The 21504-nt window shown below is 41.8% G+C and overlaps 1 protein-coding gene across 1 annotated transcript; it reads right to left on the reverse strand.

Moving 5' to 3' along the window:
* Window positions 1-461: 461 nt before the first annotated feature.
* Window positions 462-17566, reverse strand: LOC111948066. The gene is made up of 6 exons (XM_023959466.1): window positions 15293-17566; window positions 14586-14668; window positions 10557-13005; window positions 7193-9666; window positions 3840-6245; window positions 462-3123 (listed from the first exon to the last, which is right to left on the reverse strand). The coding sequence occupies exons 1-6, from the start codon at window positions 17364-17366 to the stop codon at window positions 682-684; spliced, it is 11928 nt and encodes a 3975-aa protein (XP_023815234.1). The 5' UTR covers window positions 17367-17566; the 3' UTR covers window positions 462-681.
* Between the last annotated feature and the right edge of the window lie 3938 nt (window positions 17567-21504).

The raw sequence follows: 21504 nt of genomic DNA on the forward strand, positions 1-21504 counted from the left end.
AAACATTGCAAGATAACAAGTTTTCTGAATCTACGTCAGAGGCAGGCACCCAGAAGAAAGTAAATAATTTCATATATTTAAAATACGTTTTAAGTAAAAAAGGTTTTGCTGCATAATGGGCTAGAAATCCACAAACGAATGATTGCTTCTGAGCGAGCAACAGCATAAACGAGAAAATTATATATATATATAATTTATATATATACACACACACACACTGTATATAAACATAATACTTAAGATACACTACCTTAATACATGCAGGGAGAATTTAGATGCTTCATAATATATGCAGAGATAGCAACCAGAAAACAAATTCACTCAACAAAAACAAAAGAAATGAGAAAAAGGAAAGGAAAAAAAAAACATTTAAACTTATGGCAATATGTTGGGACAATTGATAGTATATGCTTATCTAAGAGTTTAAATAGATCTTTGTACTTATTGGAATGATCATTTAGAAATCTAAACAGCTAATGGTGAATATACATGAACATTATTAAGAGCATAAATGAATGTAATCTTAAAAATAGAAAAAAAAAGGTAGTTCGATAAAGCTTTTGACACAAGTTCACTCAATGCCACTGATGCTGTCCATGGTACTGATGTGAGAGTAAAGGAGATAAAACGCCAGTGACTTGAAATTTGAAGAAAATCACAAGTTTTTTTTTTAAATCAAAGTCATCTGAAGTAACTGACCTCCAGAGGAGAATCTGGTTCATCCAGGATGCTCTTCTCACTCTGCAGCCTCTGCATGGTTCCTGTAGAACTGGGGTCCATTATCAGCACGTTCTGACTCCCAGCTCTGCCGAACTTACAGTCACTCTTTCTGGAGTCAGTGGTCCTGCACACCTCGTAATTGTACGTGTGTGGCAGAGTCCCTGTTCCCAAAGTGTCTGAGTAACGTGGAGGATAATATGGAATCACTGGGAGGCTGGAGTGGTACAGGATGCGAGACTGTCTCCATCTGTAGATTTTGACGGAGATGATGACCACTAAACACGTGATGAAGAGGAAAGAAACCACAGCCAGAGCCAGCACTAAGTAAAAAGTCAGGTTGTCATTGTAATCCTTGTCGTGTGGAAAGTCAGTGAACTCCGACAGCACTTCAGGGAAGCTGTCCGCCACCGCCACGTTCACAATGACTGTAGCTGAACGAGAGGGATGTCCGTTGTCCTCCACGATCACAGTCAGTCTTTGTTTGAGCAAATCTTTCTCCGTCACTTGGCGGACAGTTCGGATTTCTCCATTCTGTGAGCCCACTTCAAACAGCGCCCTGTCTGTGGCTTTCTGCAGTTTATAGGAGAGCCAGGCATTCTGTCCAGAGTCCACATCAACAGCCACCACTTTAGTCACCAGGTAGCCCACATCAGCTGAACGAGGCACCATTTCAGCCACCACAGAGCCAGCAGTCTGGACCGGATACAGAACCTGAGGCGGGTTATCGTTCTGGTCCTGGATCTGGATTTTCACTGTCACGTTGCTGCTGAGTGGAGGAGAGCCTCCGTCCTGCGCTTTGACGCAGAAGCGGAAGTCTTTGATCTGCTCGTAGTCAAAAGAGCGCACTGCGTGGATGACTCCACTGTCAGCACTGACGGACACATATGAGGAGACTGGCACTCCGTTCACAGAGGAGTCCTCCAGTATGTAAGAAACACGCGCATTCTGCTTCCAGTCAGCATCTGTGGCTTTCACGGTGAAAATAGACACACCTGGTGTGTTGTTTTCTACAATGTAGGCCTCATATGAGCTCCTCTCAAAGACAGGTGCGTTGTCATTCACATCAGAGATCTGTAAGGTGAGAGTGACGCTGCTGGAGAGGGAGGGGACTCCTTCATCAGAGCAGGTCACTGTGATGTTATACTCTGACGCTGTCTCTCTGTCTAATTCACTGTCTGTCACTAAACTATAAAGATTATTTGATGCAGTTTTGATTGAAAATAGCATTTTTTCATTAATTGCACAGCGCACTTTGCCATTTTCCTCAGAATCCGGGTCATTAACGCTCATTATAGCTACTACAGTGCTCGGTTTGGAATTTTCTCCTATTGAATTTGATGAAGAAATTATATTTATCACTGGATTGTTATCATTAATATCAGCTACGTCAATTATGACTTTGGCTGAATCAGAAAGTCCTCCTTGGTCCACTGCCTCTACATCAATTTCATACATTTTGGCTATTTCATAATCTATTTGTCCGTTCAGTAGAACATGACCGTCTTCAGTGACGTGAAACAATTTTGAATTATCCGCCATGCTATTTCCGATGACGTAACTGATCTGTCCATTTGAGCCTTTGTCTGCGTCTGAGGCGCTAACCTTAGTAATGAGTGTCCCCTTCATTGAGTTTTCTTTCACAGCAGCTTTGTAAACTGCTTGTGAAAACACAGGAGCGTTGTCATTAGCATCTAACACAGTAATATGAATCTGCATGGTTCCAGAGCGCTGCGGCGCGCCTCCGTCTATCGCCGTTAACAAAAGCGACATTAACTCCTGCTTCTCTCTGTCTAGAGGTTTCTGTAAAATCATCTCCACCTTCTTGCTCCCATCAGACTGACCGTGAACCTTAAGGTTAAAATTTTCATTGGGCTGCAGGGTGTAGCTCTGAAGACCATTAAGTCCTATATCAAGGTCCGCTGCTTTTTCAAGCAAAAATTTAGAACCCACAATCGCAGATTCGCTGATTTCAAATCTCCTCTCTTCCTTTTCAAACCTGGGGGGGTTGTCGTTAATATCGGTAATCTCGACAGTTACAGAGATTATTTCTATCGGGTTTTCTAATGCTATCTGAAAATGTAAAGCACAAAGCGTTCCTTGCTTACAGAGAGCTTCACGGTCTATTTTTTCTTTAATTGTGAGGAGTCCCCTTTCCCTGTTGAGCTGAATGTACTCTGCGTCGTCTCCTGTGTGGATGCGAGCTTTACCAGCTTGTAAGCGTTTAACATCCAAACCAAAATCCTGGGCCACATTGCCGACTAAAGAACCTTTAGGCATTTCCTCTGGAATTGAATAGCTGATTTGAGCAAGCACCGCAGGTAGCGAGAGCACGGAGAAAAACGACAGTACCTCCCGCTTCATTGTTCTATCAGGTTCATCCACCGAAAGAAAAAGATCCGCTTGCAGTTTTCAAAAGATCGAGGCAAATCACGCATGAGTGAACAATTGTATTTTAAAAAAAGCTAACGAAAAATGTTTTAAAAAGTAATTCCATTAGCGATTTTCGTGAAATCCCGTTTCTGAGCTGTGAGTTAATCTTAAGATTCAGCGTTACTGAGAGAGAGGGGAGAAAACGTCCTCTCTTTATCGTTTTGGAAAGCTGGGTAATGCTGGTCAACAGCGGCCCACTGAGTCCTAGGAAGGATACTACACATCAAAGGATGTGACGAAAATGAGGGGAAACTATATTTAAGGAGTTGTTTTCTAATAATTTGTTGCACAAGATCTAACTATTGGACAACAATCTAAAATCGTCTGAACAAAGACGAGTATCTAAAAAATAAAACAAGTTAATTGGAGTGGTAAAAACTGCAACGTTTAGGTTAAAGTAAGATAAAAACAGCATTTCAAATACAGACAAGAAAACAAAACCCAATTTTTTTATAGAAAATATTAATTCTTAACGTTTATTTAAATATTATTGTAAAAAAGTAACCTCAATATGTATTTTTAAGTTAAACATTAGAATATCCATAAGAAAGCACAATCACTGTGCTTTATAAGTATGAAGACAAGGTTGCGAAAAGACAAAACGTATTCGAGTTGTCGTTGTCCAAGGTGCTGAAATGTGAGTGTTTGAAGATTCCAACAGTTAAAAAAATCTAACCAAAATAACTAACCTCTAGAGGAGAGTCTGGTTCATCTAAGATGCTCTTCTCACTCTGCAGCCGCTGCATGGTTCCTGTAGAACTGGGGTCCATTATCATCACGTTCTGACTCCCAGCTCTGCCGAACTTACAGTCACTCTTTCTGGAGTCAGTGGTCCTGCACACCTCGTAATTGTACGTGTGTGGCAGAGTCCCTGTGCCCAAAGTGTCAGAGTAACGTGGAGGATAATATGGAATCACTGGGAGGCTGGAGTGATACAGGATGCGAGACTGTCTCCATCTGTAGATTTTGACGGAGATGATGACCACTAAACACGTGATGAAGAGGAAAGACACCACAGCCAGAGCCAGCACTAAGTAAAAAGTCAGGTTGTCATTGTAATCCTTGTCGTGTGGAAAGTCAGTGAACTCCGACAGCACTTCAGGGAAGCTGTCCGCCACCGCCACGTTCACAATGACTGTAGCTGAACGAGAGGGCTGCCCGTTGTCCTCCACGATCACAGTCAGTCTTTGTTTGAGCAAATCTTTCTCCGTCACTTGGCGGACAGTTCGGATTTCTCCATTCTGTGAGCCCACTTCAAACAGCGCCCTGTCTGTGGCTTTCTGCAGTTTATAGGAGAGCCAGGCATTCTGTCCAGAGTCCACATCAACAGCCACCACTTTAGTCACCAGGTAGCCCACATCAGCTGAACGAGGCACCATTTCAGCCACCACAGAGCCAGCAGTCTGGACCGGATACAGAACCTGAGGCGGGTTATCGTTCTGGTCCTGGATCTGGATTTTCACTGTCACGTTGCTGCTGAGTGGAGGAGAGCCTCCGTCCTGCGCTTTGACGCAGAAGCGGAAGTCTTTGATCTGCTCGTAGTCAAAAGAGCGCACTGCGTGGATGACTCCACTGTCAGCACTGACGGACACATATGAGGAGACTGGCACTCCGTTCACAGAGGAGTCCTCCAGAATGTAAGAAACATGCGCATTCTGCTTCCAGTCAGCGTCTGTGGCTTTCACGGTGAAAATAGACACACCTGGTGTGTTGTTTTCTACAATGTAGGCGTCATATGAGCTCCTCTCAAAGACAGGTGCGTTGTCATTCACATCAGAGATCTGTAAGGTGAGAGTGACGCTGCTGGAGAGGGAGGGGACTCCTTCATCAGAGCAGGTCACTGTGATGTTATACTCTGACGCTGTTTCTCTGTCTAATTCACTGTCTGTCATCAAACTGTAAATTCCACTCATAGTGTTTTGTATTTTAAATGGAATGTCCTCATTTATCTTACATCTCACATGTCCGTTTCTTTCAGAGTCAGGATCATTTACACTCACCATTGCAATAACAGTATTTCCCAGAGAGTCTTCCAAAATGGAGTCTGTTTTAGAGAGAATTTTTAACTGCGGACTGTTGTCATTAACATCCATTATGTCCACCAATATTTTACTGGAATCTGACAGTCCCCCGTTATCCATAGCTTCAATGTCTATTTGTAAAGTCTTGGTTTTTTCGTAATCTATTTCACCGACTAAAGTGACTTCTCCCGTTTTCTTGTCTATCTGAAAGAGGTCTGATAACCGCCTCTTGCTGTTAGAAATCGTGTATGATATTTCTCCGTTTGAGCCTTTGTCTCTGTCGGTCGCACTAACGGTTATCACTTTTGTTCCTCTCCCAGAGTTCTCGGTTAATGCCGCTTTATACACAGATTTGGTGAAAACAGGTGCGTTGTCATTCACATCCAAAACGTTAACTATTATTTGCATTGTGCCTGACATACGTGGTTTTCCACCGTCTACAGCCGTCAGTAATAAGGAGATGCGTTCCTCCTGCTCTCGATCTAAAGGTTTTTGTAGAATCATTTCGACCTTTTTACTTCCATCTGCTTCCTGCTCTAGTTTTAAATCAAAGTTGTTAGTAGGTTTTAACAAATAGCTTTGAAGATCATTTGTGCCAATGTCTGCATCTACGGCTTTCTCTAGAACAAATTTAGAACCCACGATCGCCGACTCGCTGATTTCAAAACGTTTTTCTCTCGACGCAAAACTGGGAGCGTTATCATTTATGTCTGTAATCTCTATTGTAATTCGAAACAACTCCATTGGATTTTCCAGAATAATCTGTAAATGTAAAGCACAGGGCGTCGTTTCTCCACACAGCGTCTCTCTGTCTATTCTCTCTCTGACAAGGAGGACTCCTCTGTTCGTGTCCAGCTCGACATATTCTGAGCTGTCTCCCGAATGAAGGCGCGCTTTGCCCGATTTGAGCCTCGCAACACTCAAACCCAAATCTTGAGCAACATTACAGACTAACGAACCTTTCTCCATTTCCTCAGGAATCGAGTAGCTGACCTGCCCCGCTACGCAGGCGACAGAGAAAACGCAGAGCAGTAAAAGCGCTTGCCGCCTCATTGTCCTGAGGGTGTAATCCAAATTTTAATCCGTGTTGAAATCCTCAAGAAAGTCAAAAGCATAAGGAAAATATCTTTCAAAATGCAGCGGCTTTTGCTCTCCGTGAGAGGGAATCCATATGCGATACTAGGTTCTCGGAGAATCCTTTGTTGTGAACCGGATCGCTCCAAAGAGGAGGTACATTTACAATTCCTATGTAAGACTGCCACACACTGGCCAACAGCGGCGCTTTCTGTTCTTCAAAAAGGCAACATGTGCCACAAATATGATAAAACACAACTCTAACCAAACAACAACATCATTGTCAGTGACACGTGTGAAAAAGAACGCTGTAAAAATATCACCAAGCTATAGATCAAGTTCATAAAAATAAAAAAATAAAAATCCAAGCATAGATCATAGGCTTAGTAAAACATGATGAGGCTTGATAGTGACGTAAGGAAAGAGAACACATGAAACGGTGTGAATTAAATTTCGCGTCAGCAGCAGACAACCCGTCTTTGAATGCAACATCTTTTTTAAAAAAAGTTTAGAGTACAATAACATCATCATTTTGTGTTACATTTTACATAATGTATGCTTAACTCTCAAGATTTGCATTTTAAAGTAAGCCTATGTGTTTTATTAAATCTGAAAAGCTAAACCAGAAAGAAGATTTTAGTTCATTCAAGTTACCCGCAGAGATGATTTTTTTCTTTAGAACTAACACAGCATGTAATAAATGAAACAAACAAAACAAAACAAAAAAAAAAATCAACAACTATCAAGCAAAATAAATTAATAAACAAATAAGATAAAACGACCGCTGAGATAATCATTTTAGCCATGATTCATGAATGTATGTTTTTAAAACAGGACTGTGAATGCTGTCCATGGTGCTGATGGCAAACAACAATTGGAAGAATTTGCTAACTTCACTTTAAAAGTGAACATCATGATATATTTAGCAGTAAATGCCATTTACTAACCTCTAGAGGAGAGTCTGGTTCATCTAAGATGCTCTTCTCACTCTGCATCCGCTGCATGGTTCCTGTAGAACTGGGGTCCATTATCAGCACGTTCTGACTCCCAGCTCTGCCAAACTTACAGTCACTCTTTCTGGAGTCAGTGGTCCTGCACACCTCGTAATTGTACGTGTGTGGCAGAGTCCCTGTGCCCAAAGTGTTTGAGTAACGTGGAGGATAATATGGAATCACTGGGAGGCTGGAGTGGTACAGGATGCGAGACTGTCTCCATCTGTAGATTTTGACGGAGATGATGACCACTAAACACGTGATGAAGAGGAAAGAAACCACAGCCAGAGCCAGCACTAAGTAAAAAGTCAGGTTGTCATTGTAATCCTTGTCGTGTGGAAAGTCAGTGAACTCCGACAGCACTTCAGGGAAGCTGTCCGCCACCGCCACGTTCACAATGACTGTAGCTGAACGAGAGGGCTGCCCGTTGTCCTCCACGATCACAGTCAGTCTTTGTTTGAGCAAATCTTTCTCCGTCACTTGGCGGACCGTTCGGATTTCTCCATTCTGTGAGCCCACTTCAAACAGCGCCCTGTCTGTAGCTTTCTGCAGTTTATAGGAGAGCCAGGCATTCTGTCCAGAGTCCACATCAACAGCCACCACTTTAGTCACCAGGTAGCCCACATCAGCTGAACGAGGCACCATTTCAGCCACCACAGAGCCAGCAGTCTGGACCGGATACAGAACCTGAGGCGGGTTATCGTTCTGGTCCTGGATCTGGATTTTCACTGTCACGTTGCTGCTGAGAGGAGGAGAACCTCCGTCCTGTGCTTTGACGCAGAAGCGGAAGTCTTTGATCTGCTCGTAGTCAAAAGAGCGCACTGCGTGGATGACTCCACTGTCAGCACTGACGGACACATATGAGGAGACTGGCACTCCGTTCACAGAGGAGTCCTCCAGTATGTAAGAAACACGCGCATTCTGCTTCCAGTCAGCGTCTGTGGCTTTCACGGTGAAAATAGACACACCTGGTGTGTTGTTTTCTACAATGTAGGCCTCATATGAGCTCCTCTCAAAGACAGGTGCGTTGTCATTCACATCAGAGATCTGTAAGGTGAGAGTGACGCTGCTGGAGAGGGAGGGGACTCCTTCATCAGAGCAGGTCACTGTGATGTTATACTCTGACGCTGTTTCTCTGTCTAATTCACTGTCTGTTACTAAAGTATAGAAATTATTGGATGTTAATGTGATTCTCAGGGGGCTGTCATTGCTTATAATACATTGCACTTTACCATGTTCATTTGAATCAGGGTCTTGTACATTCATCATTGCTACAACTGTATTAGTTTTAGAATGTTCAGGTATAACAGAAGATTTTGACATAATATCAATAGTAGGTCTGTTGTCATTCATATCCACCACCTCAACTATAACTTTACATGAATCAGTGAGTCCACCATCATCACTCGCACGTATGTTAACATGATAACTGTGTACTATCTCATAATCTATTTCTCCTTTTAATCTGAGCTCCCCATTTTCTTCATCTATCAGAAAAAATGTGTGAGCCTCATCTAAACTGTTTGTTATTGTATATCTTATTCTTCCATTTGTTCCATCATCTGCATCTGATGCACTGACTTTGGTAACTAAAGTTCCCTCAGGTGAATTTTCAGTAACGGTGGCAGTGTACGTGGATTGCGTAAAAACGGGGGCGTTGTCATTACTGTCCAGCACTGTTATTAAAATCTGCATCGTGCCTGACATTTGCGGTTCTCCTCCATCAAATGCAGTTAAAACTAAAGATATCATTTCTTCCTTTTCTCTGTCCAGAGATTTCTGCAAAATCATTTCCGTTTTCTCGGTTCGATCCCCCTGGTTGTCCCTTTTAAGGACAAAATTATCCGTAGGCGTCAGCTCGTATTTCTGAAGACCGTTTTTACCGACATCGAGATCTATAGCTCGGTCCAGCATGAACCTCCCTCCGATCACAGCAGACTCGCTGATTTTAAAACTGACTTCCTCTGTTTTAAAGGTGGGGGGATTATCATTAACATCTGTTATCTCGACTGTAACACTGTAAAACTCAATGGGGTTTTCCAAAATGATTTGAAAATGTAACGCGCAGGGCACCGTCTGTCGGCATATGGCCTCTCTGTCCATCCTGTCTTTAACAAGGAGGAGTCCCCGTTCTTTATTGAGCTCGACGTACTCAGCGCTTTCTCCAGAGTATACCCGAGCACGACCAGATTTCAGTCGTTTTACATCCAAACCCAAATCTTGAGCAATTTTTCCAACTAAAGAGCCACGTGGCATTTCCTCAGGCACTGAATAGCTCACTTGACTAAAAGCAGAACCGCAGAAAAGGAGCACAGAAAACAACAGCACTTGCCGTCTCATTGTTCTGATCCGACGTTTTCCCCGCAAAATCCAACACAAAAACAAATAATCCTGAACAAAATGTCCGACACTTTTCCCGACAAATTGAACTCATCTAACAGAAATACAAATCGTATGATGAAACAGGGAGAAAGAATAGCGGATATAAGCGAGACGGCCTTAAAAATATTCCACGGTTTCAAGGCAGCGTCTGTTCTTCTCCCAGTGAAATCATCACATAGGGGGGATGGTTCTCCGCAAGGCTGCAGTGGAACTGCACAGTGCTGGTGAACAGCGGCGCTATGAGTACACAAATAAGAATTACACTGTAAAAAAGAAAGACAAAAAAAAGGCTATGTGACAAAGCCGAATATAATATCCAAAACGGAATAAAGCCTGATGCCAGTGATCTTACTTTCAGGTGTTATTGCAAGCGGGACATAAAGTTACAATAAGTTTTCCATGAAATATAAATATTAAAATAATAGAATAGAAATATCAGAAAAGAAAAATATTCAATTGAAAAAAACAACCAAACTATTCGATGATAATATGAAATTATTATTATTGTTATGAATTTAAGGAACAAAAGGATAAAATACGTTTTACAAAGGGAGAAAATTGAGTAAATTATTGAAAATAAAATTCTCAGACGAAACTTAACTAAATATAATCTGAAATACTTAAACCCAGATGTAACAATGCAACATTTCGGCTTTGAGGCGCTTTTCATTTAAACTGAGTAAAAAACAAACAAACAAACAAAAAAGCATGAAAATGTGTTTTGCTTCGAATAGTTTGTTGAACAGTCATTGTCGTTGTCCAAGGTGCTGAAGTTTGAGCAAAATTTTGATAGAGAAAAGGCAGGAATTATTGAGACAAATTTCAAACTACATTACCTACAAGCAAGGCTGCACAAGAAAGTACATGCTCAATTTATTGCTGTCCATGGTGCTGATGTTTTGGTGTTAACGTAAAAGACTTTTGCAAAGGAAAATCTACTCAAAACAACTGACCTCCAGAGGAGAATCTGGTTCATCCAGGATGCTCTTCTCACTCTGCAGCCTCTGCATGGTTCCTGTAGAACTGGGGTCCATTATCAGCACGTTCTGACTCCCAGCTCTGCCGAACTTACAGTCACTCTTTCTGGAGTCAGTGGTCCTGCACACCTCGTAATTGTACGTGTGTGGCAGAGTCCCTGTTCCCAAAGTGTCTGAGTAACGTGGAGGATAATATGGAATCACTGGGAGGCTGGAGTGATACAGGATGCGAGACTGTCTCCATCTGTAGATTTTGACGGAGATGATGACCACTAAACACGTGATGAAGAGGAAAGACACCACAGCCAGAGCCAGCACTAAGTAAAAAGTCAGGTTGTCATTGTAATCCTTGTCGTGTGGAAAGTCAGTAAACTCTGACAGCACTTCAGGAAAGCTGTCCGCCACCGCCACGTTCACAATGACTGTAGCTGAACGAGGGGGCTGCCCGTTGTCCTCCACGATCACAGTCAGTCTTTGTTTGAGCAAATCTTTCTCCGTCACTTGGCGGACAGTTCGGATTTCTCCATTCTGTGAGCCCACTTCAAACAGCGCCCTGTCTGTGGCTTTCTGCAGTTTATAGGAGAGCCAGGCATTCTGTCCAGAGTCCACATCAACAGCCACCACTTTAGTCACCAGGTAGCCCACATCAGCTGAACGAGGCACCATTTCAGCCACCACAGAGCCAGCAGTCTGGACCGGATACAGAACCTGAGGCGGGTTATCGTTTTGGTCCTGGATCTGGATTTTCACTGTCACGTTGCTGCTGAGTGGAGGAGAGCCTCCGTCCTGCGCTTTGACGCAGAAGCGGAAGTCTTTGATCTGCTCGTAGTCAAAAGAGCGCACTGCGTGGATGACTCCACTGTCAGCACTGACGGACACATAAGAGGAGACTGGCACTCCGTTCACATAGGAGTCCTCCAGTATGTAAGAAACACGCGCATTCTGCTTCCAGTCAGCGTCTGTGGCTTTCACGGTGAAAATAGACACACCTGGTGTGTTGTTTTCTACAATGTAGGCCTCATATGAGCTCCTCTCAAAGACAGGTGCGTTGTCATTCACATCAGAGATCTGTAAGGTGAGAGTGACGCTGCTGGAGAGGGAGGGGACTCCTTCATCAGAGCAGGTCACTGTGATGTTATACTCTGACGCTGTTTCTCTGTCTAATTCACTTTCTGTCACTAAGCTAAAGATTTTTTTGGACGTTTTTTCAATCAAAAATGGCACAGTCTCTCCAATTTCACATGTAACTCTCCCATTCTCACCAAAGTCATTATCCTGAACGTTTAATATAGTGATTACAGTTCCTGATTTGGAGTTTTCTGATATTGAATTTGTTTTTGACATTATATTAATCGATGGGTGGTTATCATTAGTATCAGTTACTTCAACAATAATTTTACATGAGTCTGTTAAGCCTCCTTCATCACTGGCCTGCACACGTATTTCATGGAGCTGTGCCTTTTCAAAATCCAGGTTTCCCTTCAGGGAGACCACCCCGCTCTTTTCTTCAATGTGAAACAAACGAGGAACATCATCTAAAGTGTTTGTTATTGCGTAAAACACGTTGGCATTGGGGCCATCGTCTGCATCTGTAGCGCTCACTGTGCTTAATAAAGTTCCTGCTCGTGCAGTCTCACTCACAGTAACCTTATAAATTTTTTGCGTAAACACAGGAGCGTTATCATTAACATCAAGCACAGATATTTCTACTCTGATCGTCCCCGAAAGCTGAGGCTCTCCGCCGTCCGTGGCAGTGAGGGTTAAAGAGATATGCTGCTGCATCTCTCTGTCGAGCGCCTTTTGCAAAACCATCTCCACATTTTTACTACCATCATTTTGCTCGTTTAGTTTCAGATTAAAATTATCGGTAGGTTTAAGTGAGTACCTCTGCAGCCCGTTGACACCAACATCCAAATCCATAGCTCTCTCGAGAGCGAATTTAGCTCCGACCACGGCCGACTCGCTGATCCTGAATTTCATCTCACCCTTTTTAAAGCTGGGCACGTTATCATTAATATCATTTATTTCAACCGTAACCGTGTAAAATTCGATGGGGTCTTCAAGCGTGATTTGGAGATGAATGGCGCAAGGTGCAGTCTGCCCGCAGAGCGCCTCTCTGTCGATCCTTTCTTTGACAAGCAAGAGTCCCTTGTCTTTATTCAGCTCGACATATTCTCCATTGTCCTCCGTGTAAATTCGCGCCTTTCCCGACTTTATTCGTTTTAAATCCAAACCCAAATCTTGCGCAAAGTTCCCAATTATCGAGCCTTTGGACATTTCCTCAGGAATCGAATAAGCGACCTGCCCATCCACCGAGCAGACAGAAAACAACCACGCAAACACCAGTACTTGCCATCTTATTGTTCCCCCCGACATTTTTTCCTCGAAACAATCGGAGTTCAAAGACCACTAATCCAAAATGTCTTTCATCAGGGGTTCTTAAAAGGTCCAGTGTAAATTATTTGCTCTTTGTTTGTCCTTATTCCCAACGTTTTTGAGGATTTTTAGTGCAGGGATCTCTAGTCGTCTGCAGAGAAGCTTGTGTGCTGCGAAGGTTTTTTTTTCCTCTTTATGTAGGGTTTCCGGAACAGGAGACCATATCTGCATTAGTCAACAGCGGCCCTGAGAGTCCAAATATGGGAACTACATAAAGCAGAATAAAATGACAAAAATAACAGGAAAGTCATAAAAAAAAGTAAATCTAAAAAAACATAAAGAAAAAGCCTACATACATTAAGTAAAAAAAAAACAAAGTTAATCAAGTATAGGATTTTTTTTGTTAAATTTTGGTATCAGTATCCATAAAAAAGTATTTCATAATATATGTGTGTGTGTGTGTAATTTTTTTTGCTTAGTCCCCTAAATGATAAAATAGTTAAGACAACACATTCCTTAAAACTTCACTTATTATGAAAGCGCTTTCACAACTAAATTTACTTTTGATCGCCTCCACACAAGCATTTCTCACTCTTAAAATACTATGCTTTGCACAAGCTGTTGGTGAGTAAGAACAAGACTTTAACAAAATTATATAAAATAAGCCTCAACAAAACAATCAAGAATAAACACGCCATTGACTGATCAATCGATTTTACTTCATTTTTCCTTTTAAAAAAAAAAAAGCCAAATGCCCGGCAAACAAAAAAGATCAAAGACATTTTAATATGGCTTTTATCCAATATACTATTTTACTTTACATCACTAAAGTTGAAAATAAAGACATTAAATCACTGAAAAAAGCTCACTTTTTGAAAAAGTTGAGAAAATGTCTTTTCAGAAAGTCCACAAAATAAATATAAAGCTTTAACTTTTGAAATAACTTAACTTGAACAAAAGATTTTTTGTCTTATGGCTTAACGTTATTTGAGAGGATGTTTGAAATGCATTCACATGTGTGTTAATTTCAATTTATTTGTAAATCTTTATAAAAGTCAGCGGAGCTGCCTATTTGGTAACAGCGTTTTATATCGCTTGGTCAATAACAAACAGACAAAAAAAACTTCATTGCAAAGTGCTTGAAGAAGGGATGGATACTATTAAACAACTACTGAAAGTATAGATATTTACGTTTTAAATGTTAAAGTTTAAAGGTTTTTTAAATGACAAATATTATCAATTGATTCATTTACAGCACAACAATATGGAAAGTGATCACAAATTGGCTGATCAGTTTCCATATATTTTAAACATAGACCGAATAGAGTCTCCAGATGTCTGAGTCTCTTTTGCCCAAAAGCAATGAGACAAAAATTTAAAAAAAGTACAATAAGCAAATATATTCTTAAACATAAATGTTTGCTTTTTTCTGTGATTATTGTCACATACAAATGGGGAGTAAAGTCAGATAAGAAGAAAGTTTTGAATTATATTATCAGGAAATTCCCTTTTGATTCTAAAAAAAAAGAAAAAAAAATATTAAGACGGAATGGTAAAGCTCACAGATATTATAAAATTAAGAGTCAGATTGCATCAGTGCATGCTATCACAACCAACTTAAAGCCATCAAACCCATCATTCTGCCCTTCCTGTTTTGTCTTGTGCAGAGTCACTGAGATGTTAAAGCCTTCTGGGACTAAAACATGGAACAATAAAAGCACCCTGGACAGTTTGCCACTCCACTGCAGCCCAACAAACAAATACATACAAACTTACACTTCAAATACAATTTAGAGCCATCAACCTATAAAGAATGTTTTTGGAATGTGAGAGGAAGCTGAAGTATTTTGCCTAACCTGTACAAGGGGAGAACATGCAAACTTTACACAATAAGGATCCAGATGGGATTTGAACCAGTGCCTTCTTGCTTTGACAAGGGCTTATAACCACATCACTGCCATAAGGCCCCTAGTAAGATCGAAGTAAACAACTCAGTTATTCGTGAAATAAATTATAACACATGGGTGATGATGAAGACTTACAAAAAAATAAATAAATGCAAAGAAATGTATCCACAATGACTGTTAAAATGATGTTAAAATCCACAGCACAATTTTCAGCATTTCATTAAATATGGTCAAAGAGAAAATGTGTTTTAAAATCTATAACAACAAACATCTGTAGCTTTAGAAAAGGGTGTGGTTGATAAAAAAATGTTATTCAGATATATACATTATCACTGTCCAAGGTGTTGAATTTTAAGGAACCGGTTTCCATTGTGTATGCAGGAGTTTGATCAAAAACATCTATGTAAAATAACTGACCTCCAGAGGAGAATCTGGTTCATCCAGGATGCTCTTCTCACTCTGCAGCCTCTGCATGGTTCCTGTAGAACTGGGGTCCATTATCAGCACGTTCTGACTCCCAGCTCTGCCGAACTTACAGTCACTCTTTCTGGAGTCAGTGGTTCTGCACACCTCGTAATTGTACGTGTGTGGCAGAGTCCCTGTTCCCAAAGTGTCTGAGTAACGTGGAGGATAATATGGAATCACTGGGAGGCTGGAGTGGTACAGGATGCGAGACTGTCTCCATCTGTAGATTTTGACGGAGATGATGACCACTAAACACGTGATGAAGAGGAAAGAAACCACAGCCAGAGCCAGCACTAAGTAAAAAGTCAGGTTGTCATTGTAGTCCTTGTCGTGTGGAAAGTCAGTGAACTCCGACAGCACTTCAGGGAAGCTGTCCGCCACCGCCACGTTCACAATGACTGTAGCTGAACGAGAGGGCTGCCCGTTGTCCTCCACGATCACAGTCAGTCTTTGTTTGAGCAAATCTTTCTCAGTCACTTGGCGGACAGTTCGGATTTCTCCATTCTGTGAGCCCACTTCAAACAGCGCCCTGTCTGTGGCTTTCTGCAGTTTATAGGAGAGCCAGGCATTCTGTCCAGAGTCCACATCAACAGCCACCACTTTAGTCACCAGGTAGCCCACATCAGCTGAACGAGGCACCATTTCAGCCACCACAGAGCCAGCAGTCTGGACCGGATACAGAACCTGAGGCGGGTTATCGTTCTGGTCCTGGATCTGGATTTTCACTGTTACGTTGCTGCTGAGTGGAGGAGAGCCTCCGTCCTGCGCTTTGACGCAGAACCGGAAGTCTTTGATCTGCTCGTAGTCAAAAGAGCGCACTGCGTGGATGACTCCACTGTCAGCACTGACGGACACATATGAGGAGACTGGCACTCCGTTCACATAGGAGTCCTCCAGAATGTAAGAAACACGCGCATTCTGCTTCCAGTCAGCGTCTGTGGCTTTCACAGTGAAAATAGACACACCTGGTGTGTTGTTTTCTACAATGTAGGCCTCATATGAGCTCCTCTCAAAGACAGGTGCGTTGTCATTCACATCAGAGATCTGTAAGGTGAGAGTGACGCTGCTGGAGAGGGAGGGGACTCCTTCATCAGAGCAGGTCACTGTGATGTTATACTCTGACGCTGTCTCTCTGTCTAATTCACTGTCTGTCACTAAACTATAGAACTCATGTGAAGCAGTTATTGTAAACGGAATGTTGTCACTCAAACTGCATTTCACTTGACCATTGTTACCCGAGTCCGGGTCAAGGGCATTAAACATAACTATAATACTATTTTGCTTAGAGTTTTCAGGAATAGAATCTGATTTTGACATAATATTTATCATTGGTTTATTATCATTAATGTCAATAATGTCAACTATAACCTTACTAGAATCAGAAAGACCCCCACTGTCCTTTGCTTCAACATCAATTTGATAGGTTTTTGATTTTTCATAATCAATGTCACCCACTAAAATGACTTCACCTTTTTCATTTATCATAAACATTTCAGAAATGCTGTCTATAGTAGTGGACACAGCGTAAGTAATTTCACTGTTTGTCCCTTTATCTGCATCAGAAGCGCTCACTGATGTTAGTGTTGTTCCTTTCCCAGAATTCTCCGCTATTGCTGCCTTGTAAAGTGACTGTGAAAAAACGGGAGCGTTGTCATTAACATCGAGCACAGTTACATATATTTTCAGCGTTCCAGACATCGGAGGATCTCCTCCATCCACTGCTTTCAGCAGCAGTGATATGCGCTCCTCTTTCTCTCTGTCTAGCGGCTTGTGTAAAACCATCTCAACCTTCTTATTTCCATCCGCTTGACTTTCCGTTTTCAATATAAAATTGTCCGTGGGTTTCAGACTGTAATTTTTCAAACCATTTATGCCAATGTCCAAATCAACCGCTCTCTCTAACACAAATTTCGATCCCGTCACAGCCGACTCGCTGATTTCAAAACGTCTCTCGTCATTTTTAAAACTCGGACTGTTGTCGTTAATGTCGGTGATTTCGATCGTGATTCGGAAGAGCTCCATCGGACTTTCCAGAATAATCTGCAAATGTAAAGCGCAAGGCGTAGTCTGTCTGCAGAGGGCCTCCCTGTCGATTCTCTCCCTGACGAGGAGGACTCCTCTTTCTCTGTCCAGTTCGATGAATTCTGCACTGTCGCTCGTAAATAAACGGGCTTTGCCTGATTTTAATCTTTTCACATCTAAACCCAAATCCCGTGCTATGTTACCTACCAGCGACCCCTTTGTCATTTCCTCCGGAATAGAGTAGCTCACTTGACAGGAGACCGAATACAGAGAACAGACCATGATGCAAAGCAGTACTTGTCGCTCCATTGTTGTGTCCGCCTCACGCAGTCGAATTCAAACGGTTATTCGATAAATGTGATGAATCAAAAAAGTCCCTTGACAAAAAAGAAGAAAAGACTAAATCCTTTCATATTCCAGAGGATTAGAATAAACACATACTATCCAGCATCGGGCATTTCTGTGAAACTGGAGCTTCCTCTCCTTTGTTTCCCTAAAATGCGGAGATGACTTGGGAGGATCAACTGCAAACCACGTCTGCCACAGCGACACGTTATTCAACAGCGGCCCTCTGAGTTCAAAATGGAAAAGTACAACTGGAGCAAGAAATATTTTAAAAAAAAGCCCTGCAGATTGCACCTTTAGATACCAGCCAAAAATAAAATTATCCGTATCAAACGTATGTTGTTGGACAGAACTTTAAAAACTGAATGAGATTAAAAATTCACAACGTAAAAGCAGACCCCACCCCCCAAAAAATGAATAAATAAATAAACAAATTGAACAACCATCATGTTGTAAGAGGTCACTCGGGGCTTGTTGTTGGGGAATGACAGGATGCGCCCTAAACAGGGCTGTCAATTAAAAAAATTCACGTACAAACACAATTTCTGCTTAACAAGAGTTTCCTCTTTAAATATTACATTAAAAATATATTACAAATAAGAAAAACAATTTTGGACTATATCTGGACATCAAAGTATCTGTAAAAGAAATTTGCTTTAAACTATTGCATTTATATATATATATATATATATATATATATATATATATAAACCTCCAAGTGCAGTGAAAAGTATATATGAGTACACAAGCTATTGCCTATTTCTGTGCATTATTTCTAAAAAGAAAGTAATTAATTTGTGTATTTAGATAATAAAGTTTGACTTAAGATGTTTTTTTCTAACCTGTAAAGGAGAATCTGGTTCATCCAGGATGCTCTTCTCACTCTGCATTCGCTGCATGGTTCCTGTAGAACTGGGGTCCATTATCAGCACGTTCTGACTCCCAGCTCTGCCGAACTTACAGTCACTCTTTCTGGAGTCAGTGGTCCTGCACACCTCGTAATTGTACGTGTGTGGCAGAGTCCCTGTGCCCAAAGTGTCTGAGTAACGTGGAGGATAATATGGAATCACTGGGAGGCTGGAGTGATACAGGATGCGAGACTGTCTCCATCTGTAGATTTTGACGGAGATGATGACCACTAAACACGTGATGAAGAGGAAAGAAACCACAGCCAGAGCCAGCACTAAGTAAAAAGTCAGGTTGTCATTGTAATCCTTGTCGTGTGGAAAGTCTGTGAACTCCGACAGCACTTCAGGGAAGCTGTCCGCCACCGCCACGTTCACAATGACTGTAGCTGAACGAGACGGCTGCCCGTTGTCCTCCACGATCACAGTCAGTCTTTGTTTGAGCAAATCTTTCTCCGTCACTTGGCGGACAGTTCGGATTTCTCCATTCTGTGAGCCCACTTCAAACAGCACCCTGTCTGTGGCTTTCTGCAGTTTATAGGAGAGCCAGGCATTCTGTCCAGAGTCCACATCAACAGCCACCACTTTAGTCACCAGGTAGCCCACATCAGCTGAACGAGGCACCATTTCAGCCACCACAGAGCCAGCAGTCTGGACCGGATACAGAACCTGAGGCGGGTTATCGTTCTGGTCCTGGATCTGGATTTTCACTGTCACGTTGCTGCTGAGTGGAGGAGAGCCTCCGTCCTGCGCTTTGACGGAGAACCTGAAGTCTTTGATCTGCTCGTAGTCAAAAGAGCGCACTGCGTGGATGACTCCACTGTCAGCACTGACGGACACATATGAGGAGACTGGCACTCCGTTCACAGAGGAGTCCTCCAGAACGTAAGAAACATGCGCATTCTGCTTCCAGTCAGCGTCTGTGGCTTTCACTGTGAAAATAGACACACCTGGTGTGTTGTTTTCTACAATGTAGGCCTCATATGAGCTCCTCTCAAAGACAGGTGCGTTGTCATTCACATCAGAGATCTGTAAGGTGAGAGTGACGCTGCTGGAGAGGGAGGGGACTCCTTCATCAGAGCAGGTCACTGTGATGTTATACTCTGACGCTGTTTCTCTGTCTAATTCACTGTCTGTTTGTAAACTATAAAAATTATTTATGGTTGACTTCAACAAGAATGGGATGTTTTCATTCATTAAACATACAACTTTACCATTATCTCCAGAATCCAGATCTTCAATATGAATCATAGTAACAACTGTGTTTAGTTTTGCATCTTCTTGAATAACATTTGATTTAGACATTATGTTAATTTCAGGTTTGTTATCATTCACATCCTGAATATCAAGCAGTAATTTACACGAATCGGTCAATCCTCCATCATCAGTTGCTCCAATGGTTATTTCAAAATGCTTTGATTTTTCATAATCAATATTTTCAATTAAAATCACTTCTCCATTTTTTTCATGGATATCAAATAAATGCTTGTAATGTCCTACTGTATTAGTGATTGAATACGTAATCCTGCTGTTTGATCCTTGATCAGCATCTGAGGCTGTCACTGCAGCAACAACTGTTCCTTTAGGTGAATTCTCCGTAACTGTAGCTTTGTATGTTTGCTGCGTAAAAACTGGAGCGTTATCATTAACGTCTAAAACCGTGACGACGATCATCATTGTTCCTGACATCTGCGGCTCTCCTCCATCCACAGCCGTTAACACGAGAGAGATCTGCTCCTCTTTCTCTCGATCTAAAGGTTTCTGTAAAACCATCTCCACGTTTTTTGTTCCAGCTGCGGTATGGTGCGGGTTTAGAGCAAAATTATTGGTTGGTTTTAACTCGTAGCTTTGTACTCCGTTTTTTTCCACATCAAGATCTTCAGCTCTCGCTAAAAGAAATTTTGCACCAATTATTGCAGACTCGCTGATTCTAAATTTGACTGTCGTTTTCTCAAAAGCGGGTGCATTATCGTTGATATCTGTAATCTGGATGTTCACCGTGTAATGTTCCATCGGGTTCTCTAAAATGATCTGAAAATGTAAAGCACAAAGCGCAGTCTCTGCGCACAGCGCCTCTCTGTCGATCCTCTCTTTAACGAGGAGGACTCCTCTTTCTCTGTTCAGCTCCACGTACTCTCCGCTGTTCCTGCTGTAGATTTTAGCTTTTCCCGAAATCAAACGTTTCGTTTCCAAACCTAAATCCTGAGCAATGTTTCCCACAAGCGATCCTTTGGGCATTTCCTCTGGTATCGAGTAACTGACCTGTCCCAGCACGGAGGCGAGGGAGACGAGACACACGAACAACAGTACCCGCTGATTCATTGTTCTGTCCGATCTGTTTTCCTCGAAGCTTCCAGTAAATCCCCAAAACAGTTTTCCGTTTAAATTAGAATCCAAAACAAGATCAGCAACTACAAAAAATATTCCATTAAAGAAACCTATGAAACTATCAAAATTTCTCCCTTTTAATCATATAAATGCCCTTTTTGAACGGGCTCCGCCACCGTCTATCACAACGCCATTTCTCAGTGATGATCAACCGCCGGGCTGGCTCAAAAACACTCCTTCAATTTTTATTCCTCTGGTCAACAGCGGCACTAAGGGTCCAAACTATAAAACTGCAGGAGTTCAAAAGAAATAGCTGCATATGAGAACCTTTTTAATCTGTCAGCAATCGTTTCCCTCAGTTATTCAATACATGTATACGTATACATTTGTATACCCCCCCACACACAAATGAGTCACTCTTTTGTTATTCTTTTCGGATTTAAAATGACAGAAAGCAAAAAAAGAAGTTTATTTTAATTGCTTAAAACAAAAAACATAAAAGAGATTGATGACGGGTTTAAAACTGCTTAGGCAACTGATTATAATAATTACTATCTCAA

The sequence above is a fragment of the Oryzias latipes genome, chromosome 10 (genome assembly GCF_002234675.1).
Source record: "Oryzias latipes chromosome 10, ASM223467v1".
Taxonomy (NCBI): domain Eukaryota; kingdom Metazoa; phylum Chordata; class Actinopteri; order Beloniformes; family Adrianichthyidae; genus Oryzias; species Oryzias latipes.

Bases quoted from the DNA above. Each gene is read 5' to 3' on its own strand.
- LOC111948066 (XM_023959466.1), bottom strand. From the start codon at position 17,366: ATGGAGCTCTTCCGAATCACGATCGAAATCACCGACATTAACGACAAC. The intron at 14,669-15,292 runs GTTATTTTACAT...TCCATGTTTTAG, and splicing joins AGATTCTCCTCTGGAGGTCA to TCCCAGAAGGCTTTAACATC. The intron at 13,006-14,585 runs GTTGTGATAGCA...ATTTTGGATTAG, and splicing joins GGTTTGATGGCTTTAAGTTG to TGGTCTTTGAACTCCGATTG.